General features: G+C 37.2%; 1 protein-coding gene across 5 annotated transcripts in view; it reads right to left on the reverse strand.

Annotated features, from left to right (window-relative positions):
• Ralgps2 (Ral GEF with PH domain and SH3 binding motif 2) overlaps positions 1-27,299 on the reverse strand; it is a 209,990-nt gene that overhangs the window by 79,155 nt on the left and 103,536 nt on the right. For all 5 annotated transcript variants that reach the window (XM_090340356.1, XM_090340357.1, XM_090340353.1 and 2 more), the window contains exons 2-3: positions 4,207-4,342; positions 1,613-1,717 (exon numbers count right to left, since the gene is read on the reverse strand). In XM_090340356.1, the coding sequence (XP_090196482.1) occupies positions 1,613-1,717; positions 4,207-4,263 (162 nt within the window). In that variant the 5' untranslated portion in view covers positions 4,264-4,342. The remainder of the gene's footprint in view (positions 1-1,612; positions 1,718-4,206; positions 4,343-27,299) is intronic.

Raw genomic sequence — 27,299 nt, forward strand, 5'->3', positions numbered from 1 at the left:
GAGATCTCAGATTCCTGAGTAGTTAGGATTATAGGCATGAGCCACTGGTGCCTGGCTAAATGAAGTTTTTTATTTTGCCAATTCTGGGGCTTGAACTCAGGGCCTAGGCACTATGCTTGAGCATTCTCAAGGCTAACACTCTACTCTTGAGCCACAGCACCACTTCTGGCTTTTTCTGAGAATGCAGTACCAAGGAATAGAGTATGTAGAACCAGGGATTTGTGCATGCTAGGCAAACACTCAACTATTAGACCATACTCTCAGCCTGAGAATTTTTTAAAATAGAAAATATCAAGTCAACATAAAAACAAAACCAGATTTATTGCTGCTATATAGCATAATATTCTTGTTACAATGATTTAATTGACACTCCTCAAACAGTAAGATAAAATCTGGTATCAATGAAAAGGTTTTCTTGCTAACTTACAAAAGTAATATAACTACAGTAATACAATATATCTTATCTATGGATCATACATACTGTAAGACTTGTCTCACTTAAGGTCTTACACCTAGAATGAAATTCAACATGTAACACAGAATTACATGCTATGACAAGTACAGCTCATTTCTGGAATGTACATTTTTTTCAGTATCAGAAAACTGATGTATTCTATTTAAAAAAATCAAAGAATTCGAACATAAACAAATAAAGATTATGTCAACTGTCACAAGACTAGAAAAAAATTCCTTCTTGACATTCCAATGATGCTTTCATATTCATTCAACTATTTTTAAATTTATAAAAAAGTAAAAGCACTTCTAAGATATGTTGGAAAGTATAGGCTAGTTTGGAAAATCAGAAATCAGTTTACATAGTGATGAAAGTAAATATTTCTTTTTTTTTTTTTCCGCCAGTCCTGGAGCTTGAACTCAGGGCCTGGGCAGTGCCCTTGGGCTTTCCTCAAGGCTAGAGCTCTACCACTTGAGCCACAGCACCACTTCAGGATTTTCTATGTATGTGGTACCAAGGAATTGAACCAGGGTCTTCATGCATGCTAGGCAAGCACTCTACCACTAGGTCAAACTCCCAGCCCAAAAGTAAGTATTTCTTAATACCTTATTAAAGATGTAAATTATAAAGCTGCTCTTACTCTTCCAACCCTGGTCTGCTTGCTTTGCAGTTATGCTACTCTTCCTCACAAATTCCCAGATCCACAATACATTTATACTGATTTTTCTCCACTGATGCTGTTAAGTTCTAACTCAATAGAAATAATGTGTAAATCATGTGCAAAAACTGGAGAAAGGAAAGCCAGGTATTGTTGGATCATGACTGTAACCCCAGATGCTCAGAAGGCTGAAATTTGAGAATTGTAGTTCAAAGCCAGCCTGGGCAAGAAAGCTCATAAAATTTTATCTCCAATTAACCTGCAAAAAGCCATAAATTTCCAAACTATGGCTCAAGTGAGTGCTAGCCTTGAACAAAAAATCTCAGGGTCAGCTTCTGGGCTCTTTGTTCAAATCCTAGGACAAAGACACAGATGAGCACAGGGATGGGCAAGCACATAGGTGTATGCATGCACAGGCATGCAACACACACACACACACACACACACACACACACACACACACACACACACACACACAGAGAAAAAGGCAGATGGCTTACCGCATATTCCTCTGGTGTAACCTTAAGAACATCAAATACCACAGCATCAAAGCTTTTCTTCAATTCAGAACCTTTGTCACTTAAGGATTCAGAGCTGCTACTTTTCTGTTAAAATGCCAGAAAATATAACCAATGTTAAATGTAACTTTAACACTGTCTCACCATCAATGACAGAAACTAGACTGGCCTTAAAAACTGAGAAACCAGGACCAGTTCATTAGACTAGAAGCTGAGCAGTGGTCAGCTACTCAGGAGGTGAAGACCTGGAAGATCAAGGTTCAAAACCATCCCAAGCAGAACAGTTTATGGACTTCATCTCCAATTAACTAGCAAAGTGCTGGAAGTGTGGCTCAAGTGATAGAGGGCTAGAGGTGTACAAGAAAGCTAAATGAGGTGCTTTTAAATAATTGAGTGAGTGAATACTGTAGAAAGCTAAGCACAGCATGCTGTTTATTTAGAAAATAAAAGATCAGGCTAATTTGAAATTTAATACTGCATTCAAGGTTCTTGAATAAGTGTTTTTGTTTTCTGACAATTCCCTTATCTAATCCTATCATTTCTTATAAAAATAGAAGATTTTACCCAGTTTAATGATTCTCAAATGAAGTAAGTTAGAGAGGTTATTTATCCACAGTCATAAGTCATTTAATGACACAGATTTGCTCTGAAAAATGTACAGATATATTATCGATAGTATATATACAGTATAGATACTATACTATACAGTATATATCTATATACTAGATAGTATATAGATATACTATCTATAATATATATACTACATAGATATATATAGATATATCTACATATCATATATATAATATAGATAGTATTTATAGATACTACATTATTTATAATACAATGAAAAATAATGAAAGTAAAAATGGCTGGAGGCATGCTACAATATGGCTGCAGTAGCACAGAACCTAATTAAGATAGGGTAAGGCCCTGAGTTCAAATCTCATATCACCAAAGAAATACAACATTTGAGCATTTTGAAAAATAAATTTCTTTTCTGTGCTGTAAGAGAAAAGCAAGGAAGGTTCAAGATACAAAAGCTGATACAGGTAAGCAAAATTAGAAGGAAAGACAATGGTAATGATTTATATAAACGGGAAAATGTCATTAGTAGTTCACTAGAAAGAAAATCTGGGGCCACTTCTGAGGAAAATCTTGAATGAAAAGCTGTAGGAGTTTTGACCTCCACTTCAGTAATGTAGAAAAATAATAAAAGACCAAACTAGCAAAGTACTAATGACCTCAAGAAACTAAATTTGCTAGTTTTTGGTGGCTTACACCTGAAGTCCTAGCTACTAGGGAGGCTTAGATGAGTAAAGCCAACCTTGTCCCTGTGAGACTCTTATTTACAATAAACTACTCAAAATAGCCAGAAGTGGTGCTGTGGCTCAAGTGGAAGAGTGCTAGCCTTGTGCATAAAGAGGCTCAGGGACAGCACCCAGGCAGAATTCAAGCTCCATGACAGCCCTTCCCCCTGGGAAGGAAGGAACGAAGGGAGGGAGGGAGGGAGGGAGGGATTAACTTCACCATCCCAATCCTAGGCATCTACCAAGAACATCACAAGCCAGGATACCTTAAAGATATTTGCATATCAATGTTCACTGCTGTATCATTCACAGTAGCCAATTTATACAAACAATCCAGATGCCCTACATAACTGAGTGGATCAAAAAACTGTGGTGCTTATATACACAATAGACTTTTACAAAGATAGCAGAAAGACTAATATGTCATTATGTCATTGATGGACATAGAACAAATCATGTTAAGTGAGGTAAGCCAAGATCAGAGAGACATGGCACATGTTTTCCTTCATATGTGGAAGCTAGATTTAAAATACACTGCCACATGATAAATTATACAGGAATCTAGGCATTCATATACCCTGAGAACAAAGGAGGACACTCTTAGGGGAAGAACACAAAAAATACAATGCCTATATGCTCCTGATAACATAAAATAATATTTTTCAAAATGAACTCCAAGAAAAGGAAATATGAGGATTTTCTGTTACTTTTTTTTTTTTTCAGTCGTGGGCTTGAGCTCAGGGCTTGAGCACTGTCCTTGAACTTTCTCAAGGCCAGAGCTCTACCACTTGAGCCTCAGCACCACTTCCAGCTTTTTTCTATGTATATGGTACTGAGGAATCGAACCCAGGTCTTCGTGCATGCTAGGCAAGCACTCTACCACTAGGCAAAACTCCCAGCCAATCTTTGTTATTTTTTTTTTTCTCTTCTTTGTTCGTTAGTCTTTGGGAGGGTAAGGAGGGGTCACAGATATGGAGGGCCAAACGGTGAACAAATCCAACAGTGATACTAACACTATACCCAAGAAAGGGATTTAGATTACAATGACTGCATATCATTAACTTTCAAATATCGTATATAGATGGGCTTCTATGATATACAGTGGACATGCGAAGTTTAACATATTAAGTTTCTTAGTTAAAAATTTAAGAAGTTAAAAATAAGCAGTCCTTTTGTCATAGTTTGATTTGAAAATGTGACCAACCTCAATGCTTGAAAACTCAAAAATCCAGGTAAAAATTTTAAAATGAGGTTTCTTGAACATCTTACCTCAGAAGCAGTAGCTGGGATATTAACATTGCTTGCCTGCCCATTCATTAGGTCCATGCTTCTCTCATCAGTCCCTGATCTATGTAAACAGCAGAGGACTGATTACTTCATGTCCAAGGCCACAAATACATTATTCCTAGGGGGAGAAACCACAGAAAATTAAAATGCATGTCTTCCTGGAAGTATAAGGACACAAATCCATGCCCACTACAAATTTCTAAACACCATTTCAAATTTAGCTAAGTGACTAAATGTAGATTGAAGAAAAAAACATGTGTAGGCTATTTTCAAATGATTAGAAACACCAAATGGGCAGTATAGTTGTTACTGTTATTTTGTTTGTAAGTGAAGTAGAAATACTACTTTTCAATCACAACGTAGAAATTGTAAAATAAAAATTAAAAGAATGGTTCAGAAATGTTGCTTAGCGGTACAGTGCTTGTCTAGCATGCATGAAGCCTTGGGTTTCCTTCCTCAGTACTACATAAACAGAAAAGGCTAAAGTGATAGAGTGATAGCCTTGAGCAAAAGAAAAGAAAAGAAAAGAAAGAAAAAAAGAAAAAGAAAGAGAGAGAGAAAGAAAGAAAGAAGCTCAGGGACAGTGCCTAGATGTTGGATTCAAGCCCCAGGACAGGCAAAAAAAAAAAAAGAAAAAAGAACAACAACAACAAATCCTTAAATGACAAATATAAAAGGCACATGGTAAGATAACATGTCCATAAAAGTAAATTCTTTAAGGTCCAAATGACCCCTCAAAACCAATTACTAGTGACCATGCTTATCAGCATATCGTAAATATTTAAAATCCTATTTGACATGTTACAAAAATACCACAATATATCTATATGTATAGGACTGTAAGATTTATTGACTAGCCTCAATCTACTGGCTCATTGATTTTTATAAGTACCAATAAAAGTAATTGGTAGCTGGGGGTCAGTGGTTCACACCTGTACTCAGGAGGCTGAGAGCTAAGTTTCATGGTTCAAAGCCAGCCGGAAAGTCCGTGAGACTCTTATCTCCAATAAACTACTCAAAAATGGTAGAGCAAAAGCAGCTCAGGCCCAGAGTTCAAGCCCCGCCCCTAAAGTAATTAATAATATTATATTTGTACATATGCCATATAACTGGAGAAAATAGACTGACAATAAATGAAGAGCCAAGTTCACAACTAAAGCTATCTAAAAAAACTCATCAAATATTCTTTTCATGACCTTTCTTTCTACTTTATAATGAGAATCACTACTTTTTAGCAACTTTCCGTAATTTAACTTGTCACACAGTATTAACTTACCTTTCTTTTTTTTTTTTTTGCCAGTCCAGGGCTTGAGCTCAGGGCCTGAGCACTGTCCTTGGATTTTCTCAAGGCTAGAGCTCTACCACTTGAGCCTCAGCACCACCTCTGGCTTTTTTCTATGTATGTGGTACCGAGGAATCGAACCCGGGTCTTCATGCATGCAAGGCAAGCACTTTAACCACTAGGCCAAACTCCCGGCCCCTTAACTTACCTTTCTAACATAGTATTTCCTCTGAAAATGACAGAGGTAAAAACAAATTTTAAGAACGTTTTTCAATGTTAAATTTCTACAGTGCTTTTACATGAGAAAATTTAAGTGTGCACTTTGCAGAGTGGAGAGGATGAGGGTAAACTAGGGTCCTGGGTGTTGTCTCTGAGCTTTTTATGCTCAAGTTCGTGCTCTACCATGTGAGACACAGTTCCACTTCCAGTTTTCCTGCCCAGGCCCAGGCCAGTTTCAGTTTCAAACTGCAATACTCAGATCTCAGCCTCCTGAGAGGCAGGAACCATAGGGGCCCAGCCAAGTGTTCACTTTTGATGATGCAGTGAGGGTGTAGATGTTATCTATTTAATCCACATGAAGTTCACATTTAATAGTCTTCTCAACAATGAAGAAAAGACAAAAAGCGTAGAAATAAAAGTATCTCTCTTGGCAACCAGAAGTACATCTGGTATCAATAAAATCCTATTTGTAAATACCTAAAATCTACTTCCTAAATGGAGCAAAATATTCTGGTTTTCAAATGCTTAAAAATTATTACAAATGATAACAACCTTCAGTCATATTTTAAATTTATGTCTAGGTCTACCAATTAAACACCTGCTTGGAGAACTTTAAAGAACTAAATTTAAAATAGTTGAGTTTTTAAATAATTTAGAACTCATTTTAATAAATCTATGTGAAAATAAAGCACAGATATACTGTAATTCCCTCCCATATATATAGATACATACACTCAAATACATACAAATTATCTCATTTTCTGTATACTTTGTTATCCTTATGATACTAGTATTAGGGGTCAGCTATATTTAAAGTGCTATACAAAACAAGCTTAATAAGTCTCATTCTGGCAGTGACTATTTACAGTTAAATATTTTCAAATAATTTCATATTCTATGCAGACTACATGACAGGGATTCATAAATCAAGAGTGCCCCCTAGTGCTAAGAAAAAGATTTAAATTTAAATGTTAAAGGCCAGGTATCCTTAACCTACTTTACATATTAAATATGCAAATTACATTAATTACTGAAGAGATTTTAGAGATATGGGTAGACTATAATAATAAAGAATCAAGTTTTCTCTGCTTCGCAACTGTCATTCAAATAGTCCATGAAAACAAAGGTTGTATTACAATTATGCATTAAGAAGAAGAAAAAAAAAAAACAGCGAAACACACCTTAAAGAAAGCATATATGAATAAGAGAAGCATTTAATGCAAGAATCTGTCACCAATCAAGCTCATTTTGTGGTGTCAATCACATAATCTTTTCTAAGATAATTTGTGCAATCATTATTAAAATAGTATGCTAGAAAGACAGCTAACAGTTCTACAAAACATACTCTAGAAAATTAAGTTGTTTGAGAAAACAGGTAGTAAATATAATTGGTATGCTTTTCTTTGGAAACATTTATAAAACTTCAAAAGAAGCACTATTTGCAGCAGTAAAAATTAGAAGCAATGTTTTTTTTTTTTCCCTTGAGCTTTAACTCAGGACCTAGACACTGTCCTTGGACACTTTTTGCTAAAGCTAGCACTCTGCCACTTGAGCCACAACACCAGCTCTGGCTTTTTCTATGTAGATGGTACCAAGAAATAGAACCCGGGGCTTGGTGCATGCTAGGCAAGCATTCTACCTCTAGGCCACATTCCCAGCCCTGGAAGCAACTTTAATGCCTTTGTATATAAGGTATTAACATAAGAGTCTATTAGCTCTTGGTCAGAAACTTAACTTTGATTTGCCACAAATACTTACTGGAGGGTTTCATGTACCTTGTTTTTGGAGCATCAATTCCAAATTTTAAAAAATCTGACTAGACTCTAGACTAAGAACAACAGATTTTAGTTGCCTCTCCATTTCCATTCTTAACAGTGCCTCTGAAGTTCATAAAGAAAACTTTAAAAATAGTTTTACATGGGCTGGGAGTTTAGCCTAGTGGTAGAGTGCTTGCCTAGCATGCACAAAGACCCAGGTTTGATTCCTGGGTACTATATACATAGAAAAAAGCTGGAGGTGGTGCCAAGGCTCAGGTGGTAGAGCTCTAGCCTTGAGAAAGTTCAAGAACAGTGCTCAGGCCCTGAGCTCAAGCTCAGGACTAGCCAAAAAAAATTAGTTTAACAGTTTTCTTCTGCATTTCATCCTTAATTCTTTAGTATGTTATATAATAAAGGTTTACCATCACTAACTGACTAAAAAGCTTTTGTCATCTTATTGGTATATTCATAGACGTGTGACCCACCCCTAGGTTGACAAAAATAATGTTATGCCACCTAATCTGAGTACAACAAACTAGTTTTAGGTTTTAACAGAACTAATGTAAAATAATATCCCATACATAGGAAGTATCTGCATTTGATTTCAGAAAAAAGAAAAAGCCTACCTCTTAAAAATATTTAAAAAGACAATTACAAGACATGAAAATAGCAATGATAGGTTAAAAGACAATCTTATAGAAACAAGAGCCATATGATGTGTGATTGCTGTTCTTAATGTACTGTTATTTTTCATCTCTTTTGTTGTTCCTTGGTTATCTCACATTGTTACAGTACTTACCTTGTTATCTATATATTGTATATATGTTTATTTGTTTATTTGAAATAGGATAGAGAATGGGGAAAACAAGATGGGTGGGGGTGGGAAATGGGGACAAAAACATGAGAAAGTGTATCAATGTTTAAGAAGTAATGCACCTTCTATCTGGCAAATATAATGTAACCCTTCTATTAATTACAATAAAAATATATTCAAGGGGCCAGGAGTTTGGCCTAGTGGTAGAGTGCTTGCCTAGCATTCTATTCCTCGGTACCCCACATACAGAGCAAAAAGCCAGAAGTGGTGCTGAGGCTCAAGTGGTAGAGTGCTAGCCTTAAGAAAGTCCAAGGACAGTGCTTAAGCCCCGAGCTCAAGCCCAGAACTGGCAAAAAAAAAAAAAAAAAAAAAAAATATATATATATATATATATATATATATTCAAAAAAGAAGTATTTCTCACTACAAAAAAAACCCCTAAATCTTACTAAACATTCGTGTGTGTGTGTGTGTGTGTCCGCGCGCGCGTGTCCATGTATGTCCTGGGGCTTGAACTCAGGACCTGGACACTGTCCTTAGGCATTCTCAAGGATAGTGTTCTACCACTTGAGCCACAGTACCACTTCAAGCTTTTTCTGTCTGTTGTACCAAGGAAATGAACCCGAGGCTTTGTGCATGCTAGGCAAGCCACTCTACACTAGCCACACTCCCAGTCCTCTGTAAAGTTTTGAGGAAAAAGACAAAATAAAATTAAAACATCATAACTGCAATTGAATACTTAAAAGTTAGTACAGAGTAACTCTTAAATATTAAAGATTAAAGCCAAGAGCTGGTGGCTCCTTCCCGTAATGCTAGCTTCTCAAGAGGCTGAAATCTGAGTGAAACCAGCCAGGGCAAGAAAGTTCTTGAGACTCTTATCTCCAATAAACTACTTTGAGAAAGCTGGGAGTGTAGCCTAGGGGTTGAGTGCTTACCTAGCATGCATGACGTCCTGGGTTTGATTCCTTGGTACCACATATACAGAAAAGCCTGGAAGTGGTGCAATAGCTCAACTTATAGAACCCTAGCCTTGAGAAGGCTCAAGAACAGCGCCCAGGCCCTGAGTTCAAGCCCTAGGACTGGCAAAAAAAAAAAAAAAAAAGATAAGAAAAGAAAAAGCAAGCCAGGTTCTGTGGCTCACACCCGTAATCCCAGCTACTTAGGAAGCTGAGATCTAAGGATCAAGGTTCAAAGCCAGCCCAGGCACAAAAGGACTTCCTGAGACACTTATCTCCAATTAACCTCTAGAAAATGGGAAGTAGAGCTTGGCTCAAGAGGTAGGGCAGTAGCCTTGAGTTGAAGAGTTTCAGACTATCTGATGGGTAAAATCACACTGCCTTATTTTTTAATCCAAGAAAATTACAGATTTGTCCCCAATTACCCAGTATTTGTTTCAATAATTATAGCCATTAAAAAGTTGAGGAATTGGGGCCAGGAGTTTGGCCTAGTGGTTAAAGTGCTTGCCTAGCATGCATGAAGACCGGGTTCGATTCCTCGGTACCACATATATAGAAAAAAGCCGGAAGTGGTGCTGAGGCTCAAGTGGTAGAGCTCTAGCCTTGAGAAAGTCCAAGGACAGTGCTCAGGCCCTGAGCTCAAGCCCAGGACTGGCACAAAAAAATAAAATAAAAATAAATAAAAAATAAAAAGTTGAGGAATAAAGATAATCTGCTTATGACATAACACAAAGCTATTCTGACAAAAAATTAATAAAAATACAATTATTTCTCAAAATCATTACCAGTACAATGCTAAGCAAGATTGTATTTGCCTATTTTCCACTCATAAAGAGTTCACGATAGCCTTTTTAGCACACCTGTAATCCTAGTTACTTAGGAAGTTGAGATCTGAGGACGGCAGTTTTAAGCAAAACCTGTCAGAGTCCATGAGACTATCATCTCCAATTAAACATCAAAAAAAAAACAAAACCCACAAGTAAAGTAGGGAAACAAGTGGTTCACACCTGTAATCCTAACTGCTTAGGAGGCTGATATCTAGCAATCAAGTCTTGAGGCCAGCCAGGGCAAGAAAGTTCAAGAGATTCATCTCTCTAATAAACTACTGAGGGGTGGGGATGGGAGAAGAAGTTATACAAGGGTTCCCATCCCAAAGCCTTCCATGGAGTTTACTAATCTCTGGCCTTTGTGTTTCACCGTTAACAAGCATTGTAAATTTACAGTACACTTTTCTCATTTCTCTTTCCGGTTTCTTTTTTCTTTTTAAAATGTCAGTCCAGGTGCTTGAACTTAGGGTATTGTCCATTAGCGTTTTGTTTTTTTGTTTTTGCTCAAGGCTAGCACTCTTATCACTAGGTAAGTCTCAAATGACTTTTCTGCCCAGGCTCGCTTTGAACTGCAATCCTCAGATCTCAGTTTCCTGAGTAGCTAGGACTACAAGTGTGAGCTACTGGTACCTACCTGCTCTGATTTTTTATAAGTTCCTTAATGTTAATGACTATAGTTTAAAAATGAAACAATAAAAATATGCTTTCATCTTTATATTCAGGCATATAAAGCATAACAGTTGACCCTTAATTACTTAGCATTTGTTGAAAATGAGTATTAGACTAACAATAAAATACAAGAAAAAAACAAACTTTAGAAACTCAAAGACAGAAGAATGATGGTCAAATTCACAGTTATCTGACTTAACAGTATGATGAGGCTTTCTACTTACTTCTAGCAATAAGACCTACAAAATAATCTTTGTGTTCTAACAAAGTCTAGAACAGTAACTTGAATTCTGATAACTGATGGAAGGAAAAGACAAGGCCTCTAAGACAGAAGCACACTCTTGCTCTCCTTTCCACCCCATTCTCATACATATCTACTTCAAGTTAAGTCAAGGGAGGGCAGAGCCTAGCGTAACTTTTTTTGCCTACTTGGACATGATAATATAGGACTATAAACACACACATTGTGAGACCAATTTGCATATGAATATATAAAACTATGCTTAACAAAATGAACTCAAAGAGATGGAAACAAGGTTTTTTGTGGTTCTTTTTTCTGTGTTCTTTCCCCCCCCCTTCTTCCCTGTTTTTTATTTCTGGTCCTTTTGTATTGTTTATCTGATTTGGGGAGAGAAGGGGGAAGCACAGAAATGGTGAGACAAAGGGTGACCTTATTCAACAGTGATACTCATTAGACACTATGTTGGAAATGATCTTTACAACTTGGGTAAGGTGGGGTAGGGAGGGAAAATACTGGGAGAAAATGAGGAAGGTGGGTAACACTGTTCAAAAAATATATATATATATTCAGCCAGGAACCAGTGGCTCACACTTGTAATCCTAGTTACTCAGGAGGCTAAAATCGAGATCACAGTTCAAAGCCAATCCTGGGCAGGAAAGTTCCACCAGAAAACCAGAAGTGGTGCTGTGTGTGGCTCAAAGTGGTAGAGGACTAGCCTTGAGCTGAAGAGCTCAGGCCCAGAGTTCAAGCCCCACGAACCAAAAACGAAAAGCAAAAAAGCAAACACAAACACACACACACACACACACACACCTCAATATCTGACTTAAAAAAAAAAGAAGTCATTAAGCCAGGTTTGATGGTTCATGCCTATAATCTGAGCTGTTCTCGAGGCTGAGATCTGAGGATAGTGGGTTCAAAGTCAGCCCGGGCACTAAAGTCCAGACTCTTATCTCCAATTAATCACCAGAAAACTGGAAGTAGCGCTGTGGCTCAAAGGGTAGGGCGGGAGCCTTTGAGCTGAAGAGCTGAGGGCCAACGCCCAGGCCCAGAGTTCAAGTCCCATGACCAATAACAACCAAAAAAAGAAAAGAGATGTCAGAGCCTAATCAGTGATAAATATAATCAGTGATAAAATATTCTTGTGAGAGGTAAAAGAAATGAAGCCACTTGGAATGCAAGAAGGTGAGAAAACTAGTCTGTATTGGCTTGGATTTAATGTTGAGGCTGAAAAATTATATGTATAACACCAAAATTTATAGTACCATGTATGTTCCCGCACAGATACAAAATTTGAATGTATAATATGCTAATGCATGGCCCAAGGCCCTCAAAACAAGAAATTCACATAAAATACATTTACAAGCAAGATTCCTAGAACCTAAAGCAGATGGTAAAAAATAAAAATTTGAAATGAATAGGTAATATGAGAATCCCACAAATAAAGTTCTAACAACAAATTCCATATAAAAAATTATCACCAAGCCACACACAGTGGCTCATGCCTATAGGGACCTAGCTACTCAAAAAGCTGAGATCTGAGGATCTCGGATCAAAGTCAACCCAGGCACTAAAAAGTTCGTGAGACTCTTATCTCCAATTAACCTCTAGAAAATGGGAAGTGGGGCTTGGCTCAAGGGTAGGCCTTGAGTGGAAAAGCTCAGGGACAGCGCCCAGGTCCAGAGTTCAAGTATCATAACTGACAAAAAAAAAATTACCAACAGGGCACCAGTGGCTCACACCTGTAAATCCTAGCTACTCAGGAGGCTGAAATCTGAAGATTGCAGTTCAAGACAGCCCAGGCAGAAAAGTCAGTGAGACTCTTATCTCTAATAAACTGCTTTTAAAAAGCTCTAAGTTCAAGTCCTAGAGTGCTATAACCCTAAGCACAGAGAGGCTCAGAGACAGAGCCCAGGCCATGAGTTTAAGCCCCAACACCAGTAGAATAAACAAACTACTAACTTTGTAATCAAACACCCAAGTGTAAATAAAAGATAGAAATAATTACTAAGATTATTTTCCAAGAACTTCATAAGAAAAATTATTGGACAGGCAGAAAAAGAGGATTAAAATCACTGACCTTAAAAAACTTGGAAGCTCAGGATGGCCTGTAAATTTTTTTTTTTAATTGCCAGTCCTGGGGCTGAATTCAGGGCCTAGGCACTGTCTCTGAGCTTCTTTTGCTCAAGGCTCACACTCTACTACTTGAGCCACATTCCCAGCCCAGAGTCTGTAATCTTACCAACCCAGGAGGCTGAGATTTAAAGTCTACCAGAAGATATATCTCCAATAGACAGCAATAAGCCAGAAGTCTAGGGACAGGAGGGAAAAACTATGAGAAAGTGAGGGAAGGGGGTGACAATGTCCAAAAAGCAATGCACTTTTTACCTAACTTATGTAACTGTAACCCCTCTGTGGATCATCTTTAGAATAACAATTTAAAAAAATACATCTTAAAGGTTTCCATATCAAAGTTAAAAAAAAAAAGGTCTGTGTGGCAGCAGTGGCAACTTAAGTATACCAAGAGTCCAAAATCCTGAACTCAGGCCCCCATTCCAGAAAGAGGTGAGGGGGAGCCATACATTTTATTCATTATACTACTTACCTGAAATAAAACAAAAATCCCAATATGCTTATATAAACAAAACACGAAAATTCAATTAAATCAGCAAGTTTTAAATATCTTATGGAAGTGTCAGAGAATGGAACCAATTGTTAGCAGAGCTGAACTACACATCAGATCTTCTCCAGCTTGACAAGTGCATATCTTGCAACTTCTTGGCCTCTATATAAACCAATTCTTTATAAACATATATACATACAGGTATAATGTATATATATATATATAAAAGTAGAAAATAAAACTAATTTATGTATATGACATCCAAATGATATATACACATAGATATGAGTGTATCCTATTAGTTGTTTCTGTAGAGAACCCTATTGTGCAGTTCTCATAACTTTATTACTAGTTTGAAATTATTTTAAAGTAAGTATTGAAGAAGGGTTTCTATGTTCTTCTAAAGTACACATGTATTCCAAAACTTGCAAAATTTCACAAGAACTGAAAATGGCATACATCTATTAGATGTACTTATTAAGTACAACTCTTACCAACAGATGGCAATAGTGATCACTAGTATAAAGACATTGGACTAGAGAGCCAAACTGGGCTCCAGTACAGCCTTTTTGGAATTAAACTACAAGCATACAAGTATTTTTTATCATGCCAATAGAAAATAATATAAAAGATTATTACTTAAGAGACAGAATGTACTTTCAAGATCTCAAATTAGGATTATTTCAAATCTCTGGTCTTTCCTTGCTTAGATAACTGCCCCTTCACCTTAAGGCATTAACTACTACTTCTCTTCTACCCTTAATCTTCAAGAAACTGTAGTAATTTACTGTAAAGTAATGAGAAAGTATAGCTTTCACATTGGCCATATGAAAAAATGAAGGAGGAAGAAAGAAGAGAGTAAATGGTACTAAGGGGAGCAGGGACTGGTACCATCATGAATGTACTAAGAGTTCCCCAACCCATTGTGGAAGGTCAACAATGGTAAAGCAGCCCAGCCACCTTTACCCTTCTAGGGAGGGGCAACCTTGACCTTATCCCCACCCCCCATGAGGAGGGATATCCACTGGGGGGGGGGGGGGAGCATGCTTTGTGTGGAGACCTGGAGCTGGCTATATGGCCCTTCTGTATATGTAACAATCCCATCAGCCACCTATATCCAGCTAGGCTTGACGGCATGGCTTTGGCCCTTAAAAAACCCAGCGTGAGCCGCTCGGGGGTCACAGTGTCAGTTCCTGAGTCTGCACTGTGTCCCTGGCCAGTCAGTTCAACATCTATTTCCCCAATAAATTCTGCTTTTTATATGAGACTGTCTCTGTGTGGTGGACTCTGGTGGGACGTGGAATCTCTACCTGGAAAGATTGTGGAATCCCCACTTCCTGCCTCCATAACAGGGGAAAGGAGAGAAAGGATAAGAGGCAAAGTTGCGAATTTACTATTTTATCCCAATCTCCAGGTTTTACATAAAAACACTTATCCAAAGCTGAAGTCATGTGATCTGGCAAAACTCACATAATCAGTTAATAGCAGAGATAGCTTTGTTTGTTCTTTTTTGTGGTCATGGAGCTTGTACTCAGAGCCTGGGCGTTGTCTCTGAGTTCTTCAGCTCAAGACTACCGCCCCATCCCATGAGCCACAGCCCCACTTCCCATTTTCTAGTGGTTAATTGGAGATAAAGAGTCTCAAGGTCTTTATTACCTGGGTTGACTTTGAATGGAGAACCTCAGATCTTAGCCTCCAGAGTAGCTAGGATTACAGGCGTGAGGCCACCGTGCCCAGCTCTTAGAAATAGTTCTTAATTGTTCTGTTTGCTAATCCTTGGCACACTCTGCAAAGTCAAACTACCTTTCCCTAGCAACCTTTATTTCAGTGTTTAAATATTAGGGAAATGAGGGTGTGGCAGAGGTAAAATAACTAGTTTCTTTCTCTATACTTTTAGCAGTTTTAATAGGTGGACAAAATGACAAAGTAATTTTTACAAAGGCTAGGCAGGATTGATGGACTCCTCCTCCCATTAGATGTGCACCAACAGTTTGAATACATTATGGAGGGAAAATTTTAACAGAAATAATCAGGAACTGAGTCTGGGAAAATAGGCACAAAGGGTTATGTCTGTCATCAATAAAAAGAAAAGCCTATACTTTATCCTATATACAATAAAATATATGAAGTCTTATTAATGGATGACTAAATCATAAGTATCTTCCAAGTTTTGTTCATCAGAATGAAAGAAGAGATAAACACATTTAAGACAGTATTACTCATTTGTACTGAATCCTGAAGTTTCAACAAATGTATACCTATGTGATAACTTCAAGCACAACCAATCTTTGATACTGTAAAGGATATGTTCCAAGACAACCTGTACACACTAAAATCTGAGACTACCATGACATGTAAAACATTAAGGTATAATTACTCCTACATATATTTAATGATCCTAAAATTCTGAACTTATAGTTCATACTATCATTTACATTATTAAACAGACTTACTGTTTCATCAATTTAAACTGACATAAATCCTTCACTTTTGTCTTTACTCTAAATTTCTCCTTCTAGATCTATTGCAACCTTCCTCTTTTTGGTCACCAGAAGTTACCTCCATCAGCAGGAACACAGTGCTGGAAACAAAGTTACCTCACAGAATAGTAGAGACTAACAAATCACATTAAAATAAGCCTACTAGATTGTAGACTAGGATCAAATCTGTGCTTAGCACAATTATACTGTCATAGGTTATGCACCCTTCCAGACATTTAGACTAGTGAAAAACACAAGTGCTAATTTTTGAAAACCAATGCTCTAATCTAATCAGCACTGACTAGCCAAAATATTACATACTCATAATATTAAAGATTCCACTAGCTGACAGAAGGCTATATTTCTCTAACTCAGAAGGCTGAGATCTAAGGATCGTGATTCAAAGCCAGCCTGGACAGAAAAATCCATAGTAAGAACTAATGCCCATAAACCAGCAAGAAGCCAAAAGTGGAGGTACGGTTCATGTGCCAGAGCACGAGCCTTGAGTGACAAAGCCAAGGGAGAACTTCAGACCTTCAATTCAAGTCCTATTACTGGTACATACACAGGGGAAAAAAAAGAAAAGGGAAAAGAAAAAGATTCCACTAGCTAATATTAAAGACCTTCAAAGTAACAATGCATGTATCAATATAACTGCATTTTACATCTTCAAATTCAACTAACTGTAAATAAAAATTTGGAGGGAAACTGTGACTGTACTTAAAACATTTACAGCTTTGTCATTGTTCTGTAAACACAGTGTAACAGAGTAACTATTTAAACAACATTTATATTGCATTAAAGAGTAATCTAGAGAAGGTTTAAAGTATGCAGGAAGATTTGCATAAGTTATTTGAAAATATGACATTTAAATGTTATTTAGTTATTTTGTGTAGTAATGAGTTTTAATTCAAGGTTTCTCAATTGCTAGGCTGCGATACCTCAACTCCAGGGGCTGGGGAATTTGGCCTAGTGGTAGTGCTTGTCTAGCAAGCGCAAAGAACTAGGTTCGATTCCTGGGTACCAAATACATAGAAAAAAGCTGGAAATGTTGCTGTGGCTCAAGTGGTAAAGCTCTAACCTTGAGAATGCCCAAGGACAGTGCTCAGGCACTGAGTTTAAGCCCCGACTGGCAAAAAACAAACAAACAAAAAAACACAAAACATACACACAAAAAACAAACCCCTCCAGAACAACATTTTTGCAAGATGGGAGTCTCATGGACTTACCTGCCTGAGATGACTTTTAACTAGCATTTTCTAAGTCTCAAAGGCTCCTGAGTAGCTTACAAACATCAGTCACCCATTGGTGTCCAGCTCTATTAGAACATTTTAATTGGGGAGAAAGCAAATGAAGGGATGACAGTGTCTAAAAAGAAATATTCATTGCCTGACTTATGAAAAGGTAGTCCCTCTGAACATCACCTTTATAATAAAATGCTTTAAATAATTGGGAGCTGAGAATATCAAGTTTTGTTTTGTTTTTATTTTATTAAACATTTTTATTGTAAATGGAAGGGTTACAATTATATTCACCAAATAGAAAGTGCATTACTTCACAAACATTGATATCCCTCTTCTCATGTTTTTGTCCCCATTTCCCTCCCTCTACCCCCCCCCCATTTTCCTCCCTTCCCTATCCTATTTCAAATAAACATATATACAATATACCAGATAACAAGACACTGTAACAATATGAGATAACAACAAAAGGGACAATGAAAGAGATGAGAATAACAACAACAATCACACATTATATGGTTCTTGTTTCCATATCCTAGAAGTCCTTTCATTTAGCCTCATCCTATATAGCCTTATGTACCTAGGTACACACATGAATATACACTCTCCCCCCCCCCCCGACCCAAGAACAAGACACATACAAAGATCTATTTCCTAAAAACTTCTTTCTTTTATTCTCTTCCTATTATCCAAAAAGGAAGGCATCCCTTACTTATCTCATTTGCTAAGAATTCCTTCATATTTGCTGGCCAATGAGATATCAGGAATATCTTCACAGGGAATTTATATCCAAAGTCACTTTTAACAAATAGAAACTAAATAGGGATGAAAGTTACATTTAAGGGCAGCTCAAGTAAGTGGAAATATAATTTACAGAAAGGAAAACGCTCTGAAAAGCCATAAGGTTGAAGAAAGTGGCATGCCAAGTGTTAATTCATTAGTTGCAGAAAAAGCAAAGCATGTAAAGAAAAGATAAAACTGCATGGTAATCTCAAGATCATAAAACACCTAACAAGAACATAGGAAGAGGGGCTGGGCCTAGTAAGGTGTTTGCCTAGCAGGCACAAAGACCCAGGTTCGATTCCTTGATACCACATACAAAAAAAGCCAGAAGTGGTGCTCTGGCTCAAGTGGTAGAGCGCTAGCCTTGAGGGAAAAGCCCAAGGACAGTGCTCAGGCCCTGAGTTCAAGCCCCAAGACTGGCAAAAACAAAAAAACAAAAACATAGGAAAAAGCATGGACATCATTCCTGAAATTAAGATTTCCTTATAAGCACCACGCACTAACCGATTGCGCCACTGGAGCTCCTAAATTAAGATTTTCTAACTGAGAGACTATAAGTGAAACTCCAGGGCCATGAATTTTCCAACTCTCCAAATTATAAAAATTACATATATGAGCATATACTTTTAAACATTTGTGTCTCTGGTTGCTCAGCTATAAACTGATTTTTCTAAAGGAATTAACAACACATCATCTACATATTCCCAAAAGCATAAGACAATTTTAACAAAGGTTTTTATTTAGTATTTTGCCAGTAACATACTCAACACAGGAATGTATAATAGGAGTCAAATGATAAACAGCTAAACTGTCTTTGTTTTTCAACAATGGCATTTCAACACTGACAGTTAGTGGCTTATTCTTTATTAAGAAGAACTTTGCTGTGTAATGTGGGCAGGACACTAGACTTCTATCCATTCACTAGATGCCAGTAATGGAGATATCTATATATATATCTATATATATCTATATACCTATATATATATAAATGTCTCCAATGGAGACAAATCGCTCCCAGTTAAAATTCTATTCTCCAAATGAATTCTATTTCTTGATAGTTTCTAAAAACAAAATTTTATTCAATAAAAGCTATAGTAATGGGGTTGGGTGCATAGCCTAGTGGTAGAGTGCTTGCCTAGCATGTACAAAGCCCTGGGTTCAATTCCTCCATGTTACGTACACAGAAAAAGCCAGAAGTGGCGCTGTGGCTGAAGTGGCAAAACACTAGTCTTGAGCAAAAAGTATTCAAGGACAGTGCTAGGTCCTGACTTCAAGGACTGGCAAAAAAAAAAAAAAAAAAGTATAGTAATGACACATGTTACACAGGTTGTTGAGCAGGGTGTTGGTGACTTGTAATCCTTAGCTACTCAGGAGGCTTCAATCTAGGGATCATGGTTTAAAGCCAAAATGGTCAATAGTCTTTGAAACTCTTATTTACAGCTATCCACCAAAAAAAGCTGAAAATGGAACTGTCACTCAAAAGTGCCAGCTGTGAGGAAGAAACAAACAAAAAAAACCCTCAAAGACAGTGCCCAGGCCCTGAGTTCAAGCCTCAGAACCAGCACAAAAGAATGTCTTTGTTTTTATTACCAGGGTTTTAACTCAGGGATATACTTTTTGGATTAGAATTTTGAGCCCTGTCTCCAGCACAGCTTTTTTGCTAGTTAATTGGAAATGGACTCCTACAGACTTCCCTGCATATGTGGACTTCGAACTGCAATCCTCAGATTTCAGCCTTCTGAGTAGCTAAGATTACATGAGCTACCAACACCTGCATGTATAACTTCTTAAAACATCTTTTACAAAAGCTTTATATACGGATGACCTATAATAAATTGTTCTAAGCATACAACCATGAAGAATGTTAATAAAGATAATGGGTTTATTTAGCTGCAACCACATGGCTTCTTACACTCAGCATATCTGAGATTCATCTGTTGCTTTGGCTATAAATAGATCATGCTTTTTACCTTGCTAAGTCCTATGATACTTCAAATTTGTGATAGATCATCATCTACCTATCTGTTCATGGGCACTTGGGGGCTATCATAAAAAAGGCTGCTGTGAACATCAGTATGCAAGTCTTGTTACTTCAGCAAAGACTAGGAATGTAACAGCTGCAACACTTTAAGAACAACCAAATTATCTCTTGAAGAGGTTGTACTATTGTACAGTCCAACAGTCAAGTATAGAATTCCAGTTCCTGGACTAGACATATGGCTCGAGTGGTAGAGTACTAGCAGTGAGCAAAAAAGCAGATGGAGGGGCCAGGAGTGTGGACTAGTGGTAGAATGCTTGCTTAGCATGCATGAAGCCCTGGGGTTGATTCCTCAATACCACAAATGCGGAAAAAAGTCAAAAGTGGTGCTAGGCTCAAGTGGCAGAACACAAGCCTTGAGCAAAAGACACTCAGGGACAATGTCCAGGCCCTGAGTTCAAGCCCCAGGATGGGCCAAAAAAACAACAACAAAAAAAAGCAGAGGAAGAGCATGAAATCTTAAGTTCCATTATTAGCATGAAAAATAATTCCAGTTCTTTTACATCTTTGGCAATATTCAGTATGTTATTATGGCCTTTTAGTTATGCAGTGGTACACAATGTGATTTTATATTTCTTCAGTGGATAATACTATATAAAACTAAACATTTTATATATTTAGTATGTGTGTATGTATATATACACATACTACATATATATATATATGATCAAATGTTTATTGAACCTTTCACATTTTTATAAGTTGTTGGTTGGTACCAAGAGCTTGGTGGTTCTTTATATATCCCTAATCAGTTGATTTAAAAACATTTACTTCCTATTCTGCAACCTGTATTTCAAGATAATCTTTTGGGGAGAGTAAGGGTATTGGGGGCTTTAACTCAGGGCCTGGCACTGTCTCTAGGTTATTGTCTCGTTTTGTTTTGTTTTTATCAATACTAAGACTCTACCATTTGAGCCATAAGTTCACTGTATAAGAGTCTCACAGAATCTTGCCCAGGATAGGCTTGAACCTTGATCCTCAGATCTCAGCCTCCTGAGTACCTAAGGTTATAGAAGTACACCTCCAGTGCCCAGCTAACATTATTTTTTAAACTTTATAGGCATCATTTTAGCACAGTGCAGTTTTGTGGGTCCTGTTTCAGGTGTCATACCTAAGAATCCTTTTGTCTGAGCCAGGGAAATAGAAACAATCTCCTTTCTATAGGTTCAGTAAGTTTCACTTTGGCATTTCTATAATTCATTTTGATTTTGTTTTGTATACAGGACAAGACACAGATTGACATTTGTTTCCTCACATGTGCATAATCAATTGTACTACTGTTATTTAACAAATATTTCTTCACTGTTTTTGCATCTTATCAAAATTCAGGATGAATGGATGGATAGAAGGAGAGACAAGCTTCTCTGTTCCATTAGTCTATTTCTCCATTTTTAGAGCAATATACACATTGTTTTGGTTAATGTTTTATAATAAAGAAGAATGAGAAATCAGACAGTAATTGCCCTCCAATTTTCTTCTTTTTCAAATTTTCTCAATTCTAGATTCTTTACATTTCCACATGAATTCTTCCATCTGAGCCAACAATGAATCTTCTGACTCATGAATAAGAAATATCTTCCCATTTCTTTGATATCTTTCTGCACTGCTGTATCATTCTGAGTATCTTATGTTATTAGCTTTTTTTTTGTATAGCTTTTTTTTTCCCCCCAGAGCCGGGGCCTGAACCCAGGGCCTTGCGCTTGCCAGGCAAGGGCGCTTCCGCTGAGCCAAGCCCCTACCCCTATTCTTATGTTATTATTAATGGCATAGGTTTTATTAATTTCAACTTAATTAAATTTGTTATTGCTAAAGAAATACAATTGATTTTTTTTTTGTCAGTCCTGGGCTTGAACTCAGTGCCTGGGCACTGTCCTTGGACATGTTTTGCTCAAGGCTAGCACTCTGCCACTTGAGCCACAGCACCACTTCCAACTTTTTCTGTGTATGTGGCACTGAGGAATCAAACCCAGGGCTTCCTGCATGCTAAGCAAACACACTACCACTAGGCCACACACTCAGCCCCAGCAATTGACATACTGACTATAAAGTACAACTCTCTACTCTTTTATTTCAGAAATTCTGTAATTTCCATCAGATTTTCTACATATGTAATTGTATTATCCATTAAAATGACAAATTTTAATTCTTTCTTTCCAATATGGTTACCTTTTATCTCTATATCTTGCTGGGGGAAAGCAAAGGAAGGGGTGACACTGCCCAAAAGAAGAAATGTACTTACTACCTGATTTGCTTGCCTATATTGGCAAGCAAATCCACCAAATCATGGAACAAATGTGGTAAGAGTAGACATCTCTATCTTGTTCTTCATCTTAGACAGAATGAATTCTATCTTCCACTATTAAGTACAATTTTGTAGTGCTAAATATGCCATTTTATGAACTTCTTTCCTAATCCTAGTTTTGCAAAGATATTATCTAGAATGAAGGTTAAATTGTCAAATATGGTTTGTATCATTTACTGAAATGTTTGTACGGTTTTATTCAGTCAACAAGACTGAAGAACTAGGTGAAGTGGGAAAGTGCCTTCCTAATAATACTAATTCCCGGAGTTTAAACACCAGTACCAAAACACATACTTACTTGTATGTGGTGCTCGATTCCCGCCTTGGGGATATGGGGGATGGCTTGAAGTCAGGGCAGTCTGAGCATTTTTGATTAATGCTAGCATTCTACTATCATTTCTGGCTTCTTTGGCAGTTAACTGTAGATAAGAGTCTCAGGCTTTCCTGCCCTACCTGGCTTTTAACTGCAATCTTCACATGTCAGTCTCATGAGTAGCTAGGATTACAGGTATGAGTCACTGATACCTGGCACAATGAAAGTTTTCTTTTTAAAATAATGTTTTATTGTTGTTATTATTAAAGTGTTGTATAGAAGGGTTACCATTTCATAAGTCAAGTAATGCATACATTTCTTGTTTGGGATAATGTCACCCTTCCTTTGCTTTCCCCAGTTTCCCCATTCCCACCTCTGATAATGAATGTTTTAAAATATTAATTTATCCTTACTTTCCTGAAATAATACTCAGTTGTCATGATCCATTATTCTTTTGATAAGCTGCAATAAATTTGTTAAAATATGCTTTTAAAACTTGCACCTTTGTTCATATTGATTATTTCTGTAAAATGTTTTCTCAGAGTTTTCTGTTTGAGTTTAAGAGTATAAAACTAGCTTAGCTTGCCCTACTGCAGATGAATGGATACAGAAAATGTGGTGTGTACATATATACAATGGAATTCTACATAGCCAACAGACAAGATAAAATAATGGCATTCGCAGGGAAGTGGATGAATCTAGAGCGAATCATGTTGCGTGAGACAAGTCAAGACCAAAGGAACAAAAGGCGCATGGCATTCTTAATATGTAGCTATTAGATCCAAACAGTAAAAGAGCGAGGACTCATTATTCATGTACCCAATGGACATGCTATTGGAAATATAAACACAACTACATAGACATAAAAATTTGTGATTCCATAGACATGTTTTAATACACAGGATAACATGTATCTATGACATACAAACCCTTAGTCTAATTTCAACTATATTCTAAAATCTAAGTGCCAGTGATTGTATAGAGATTCCCTTCTTGAATACTTGTTTGTTAGATACATCATTTGAAATATGATGTAAAAATCAATGTTAATAAATTCTTTAATTAAAAAAAATCTTTTAATAAAAAATGATGAAAGAAAAAAACTAGCTTAGCTTAACAAAATATGGTAGGAAATATTCTCTCCTTTACATCTTTCTTGAAGTGTTTTTATAGAATGGGCTTTTTTTTCTTAACTGCTTAGCACGATTTAATTATGAAGTCATATGTCCCCAAAGTGCTTTTTATAGCTTGTGTTTGGGGAAAATACTTTAATCACAAACTGATTTTCTTAAACATGTCAAGTTATTCAGGTTGTCTATTTCTTCTTGAAGTTTTGTAGTACGTGTTTCAAAGAATGTATTCCATTTTATCTCTGTTAAAAATTTGGAGGCATTAGTGTATTAATTCTCCCATGTATATCCTTCACTATCTGTACCCTCTTGGATGCTATCACCTCTGTCATTCCTGATAACCAGCCTAGGTAAAGCTGTGATAATTTCATTGGTCTTCCCCCTCAGTACCTTTTACACATCAATAACAATACAGTTGAAATGAAATCATAAAAGCAAGTTCATTCAGAAAAGCTACAAAAAAAGATACCTAGTAATAAACTTATTCAATGAAAACAAAAGGATTGAAAGAAATCAAAGAGCAGTCTAAGAAGCAGAAGGATCTTGAACTGAAGGAATTATCATGAAAATAATCCACATTACCCAGATTATAGACTCAGTACAAGTCTCAGCAAAATTTCAAAGACCTAGAAAAACAACCAAAAGTTCATGGAGAAGTACAAAAGACTATGAACAGATAAAACAATCCTGAGTAAGAAGAGAAATGTTGGAGGCACCACAGCACCTGGTTTCAAAACAATAGCAGAGTCTAAGTAATCAAATTACCACACTGTCAGAAAAAGACCTACAGACCAAAAGAATAGAACAGAGAATCCAGAAATAAATGTATAATCTACAGCCTAATGATTTTCAACAACAAAAGATACAGGCCAGGAGTTTGGCCTAGTGGTAGACTGCTTGCCTAAAATGCACAAAGACCTGGGTTCAATTCCTTGATACCACATACACAGAAAAAGCCAGAAGTGGTGCTGTGGCTCAAGTAGTAGAGCTCTAGCCTTGAGAAAGCCCAAGGACAGTACTCAGACCCTGAGTTTAAGTCCCAAGACTGACACACACACACACACACACACACACAAAACCTGCACTGGAGAAATAAGAACCTCTTGAATAATGTTGGGAAAATTGGGTAGCTACATACAGAATACTGACATTTGACCCCTATCTCTTGTCCACAAAAATGAACTCAAAATGGATCAAAGGCCTAAATGTAAGATTTGAAATTCAGAAACTACTACAACAAAGGGGAAATACTTCAAGACACTGAGATAAGTAATGAGCTTTTAATGTGATTCCAAAAGTATAGGCAATAAAAGCAGTGACAAATAGATTTATATCTAGGCAAATAGATTTATATCTAACTAAATTGTGTGTCCGTTATTACACTGGCTGCTCAGGGTCTTTGGGGGTACCCACCCATATAAATTTTAGGATTTTTCTAGGTCTGTGAAGAAATAAATGTCTGTGGAGTTTTAATGAGATATGCATTGAATCTGTAAATCAGAATAGTACAGACATTTTCACAATGTGCCTTTTCTAATATGCATGAGTTTTAAAAAGCCAACTTAGCATGAAGAACAGTGATTACTGGAGATTGGAAAGCAGAGATGGCAGATAATAGAAGGCTGGATTTGATAAGTGCATGCTATTTGCATGTACTAAAATATCAATTGAACAACTCATTGATATGTACAATTAATGTTAACTAATGCAAGTCTGATCAGGTAGGAATGTATACAAATATGACAATAAAACTCCTTGTATAACTAATGTAAACTAATTTAAAAATAGTGAGCCAAGTGTGTTAAGATATGACTGTGGCCAGGGGCTGATGGCTCAAACCTGTAATCCTAGCTACTCAGGAGGCTGAAATCTGAGGATCACGGTTCAAATTCAGCCCAGACAAAAAAAGTCCATGATACTCTTATCACCAATAAACTACCAGAAAACTGGAAGTGGCACTGTGTCTCAAAGTGTTGAGTGCTAGTCTTGAGCTGAAGAGCTCAGGGAAATCACCCAGGCAAAGAGTTCAAGCCCCATGACCTACCAAAAACAAAAAAAAAAAAGACCTAACTGTGATCCTAGCACTCAAGAGGCAGGAGGTCAGCTTGAACTGCACACAGAGAGACCCTATCACAAAGTTTATATAAGTAAATAATAAATATTCATAATAAAAGAAAGTTCTAATTCTGCTCATTCTGATTTCCAATGCGAAGTGAACACTTAGAGAACAATTGTTACATAAGAGGTAAGTTACATATTTATATTGTTGTTGCTATAGCACAGATGCTTTATAATAGGCCTGAAACACACAATCTTGAGCCACAGTGACACTTCCAATTTTCTGGTGGTTAATTGGAGATAAGTCTCACCAGCTTTTTAGTGCCCTGGCTGGCTTTGAACCTCGATTCTCAGATTTCAGCCTCCTGAGTAGCTAGGATTACAGGCATGAGCTAACACACCCAGCGAAATTTACAATCTTGACTCAGTCTTACAAATGCTGGTATTTACAAGCATGTATCACCTTTTTAGGTTTAATCTATGACTTAATAGCTAATCATAAAAATAAATATGATTGACATAGTTTATGTGCATTTATGAAAACAGAACAATCAAACCTGTTAAAATTATTTTTTTTTGCCAGTCTTGGGGCTTGAACTCAGTGCCTGAGCACTGTCCTTGGGCGTTCTCAAGGCTAGGGCTCTACCACTTGAGCCACAGCACCACTTTCGGCTTTTTTTTTTTCTATGTATGTGGTACTGAGGAACCAAACTTGGGTCTTTGTGCATGCTAGGCAAGCACTCAACCACTAGGCCAAACTCTGGGCCCTAAAACCTGTTAAAATTATTTTAAAGGGGTAGGGTAAATGTGAGAGAGTGACAGATGAGAGGAAGCTGACTGAAAAATGGTTACAACAAAGTATCCCTGTACAACTAACACACTAATGTAAACAAAAATACTGTGGGGCCAAGAGTATGGCCTAGTGGCAGAGTGCTTGCCTAGCATGCCACTGACTTGGGTTCAATTCCTCAGTACTACATACATAGAAAAAGCCGGAAATGGTGCTGTGGCTCAAGTGGTAGATCTCTAACCTTGAGAAAACCCAAGGATAACACTCAGGCCCTGAGTTTAAGCCCCAAGACCGGCAAAAAAAAAAAATCACCCAAAACAACAAATACTTGCATCATGTCAAGTAAGTTGCTGGGGGCCCACATTTGTAATCCTAACTACTCAGGAGGGAAGATTCAGAGGATCAAATCTAGTCCAATAGGCAAACTTACCTTGCACTAAAATTTTTGTTATAACACATCTTTCTACACAATAAGGATTTGGGAAGCACACATGTGCTGGGGCTCAGAGCTGAAACTCAGAGCCTGGGTACTATCTACCACCTGAGCCACAG

This window comes from Megascapheus bottae, chromosome 10 (assembly GCF_031878675.1).
Source record: "Megascapheus bottae isolate mThoBot1 chromosome 10, mThoBot2.hap1, whole genome shotgun sequence".
Taxonomy (NCBI): Eukaryota; Metazoa; Chordata; class Mammalia; order Rodentia; family Geomyidae; genus Megascapheus; species Megascapheus bottae.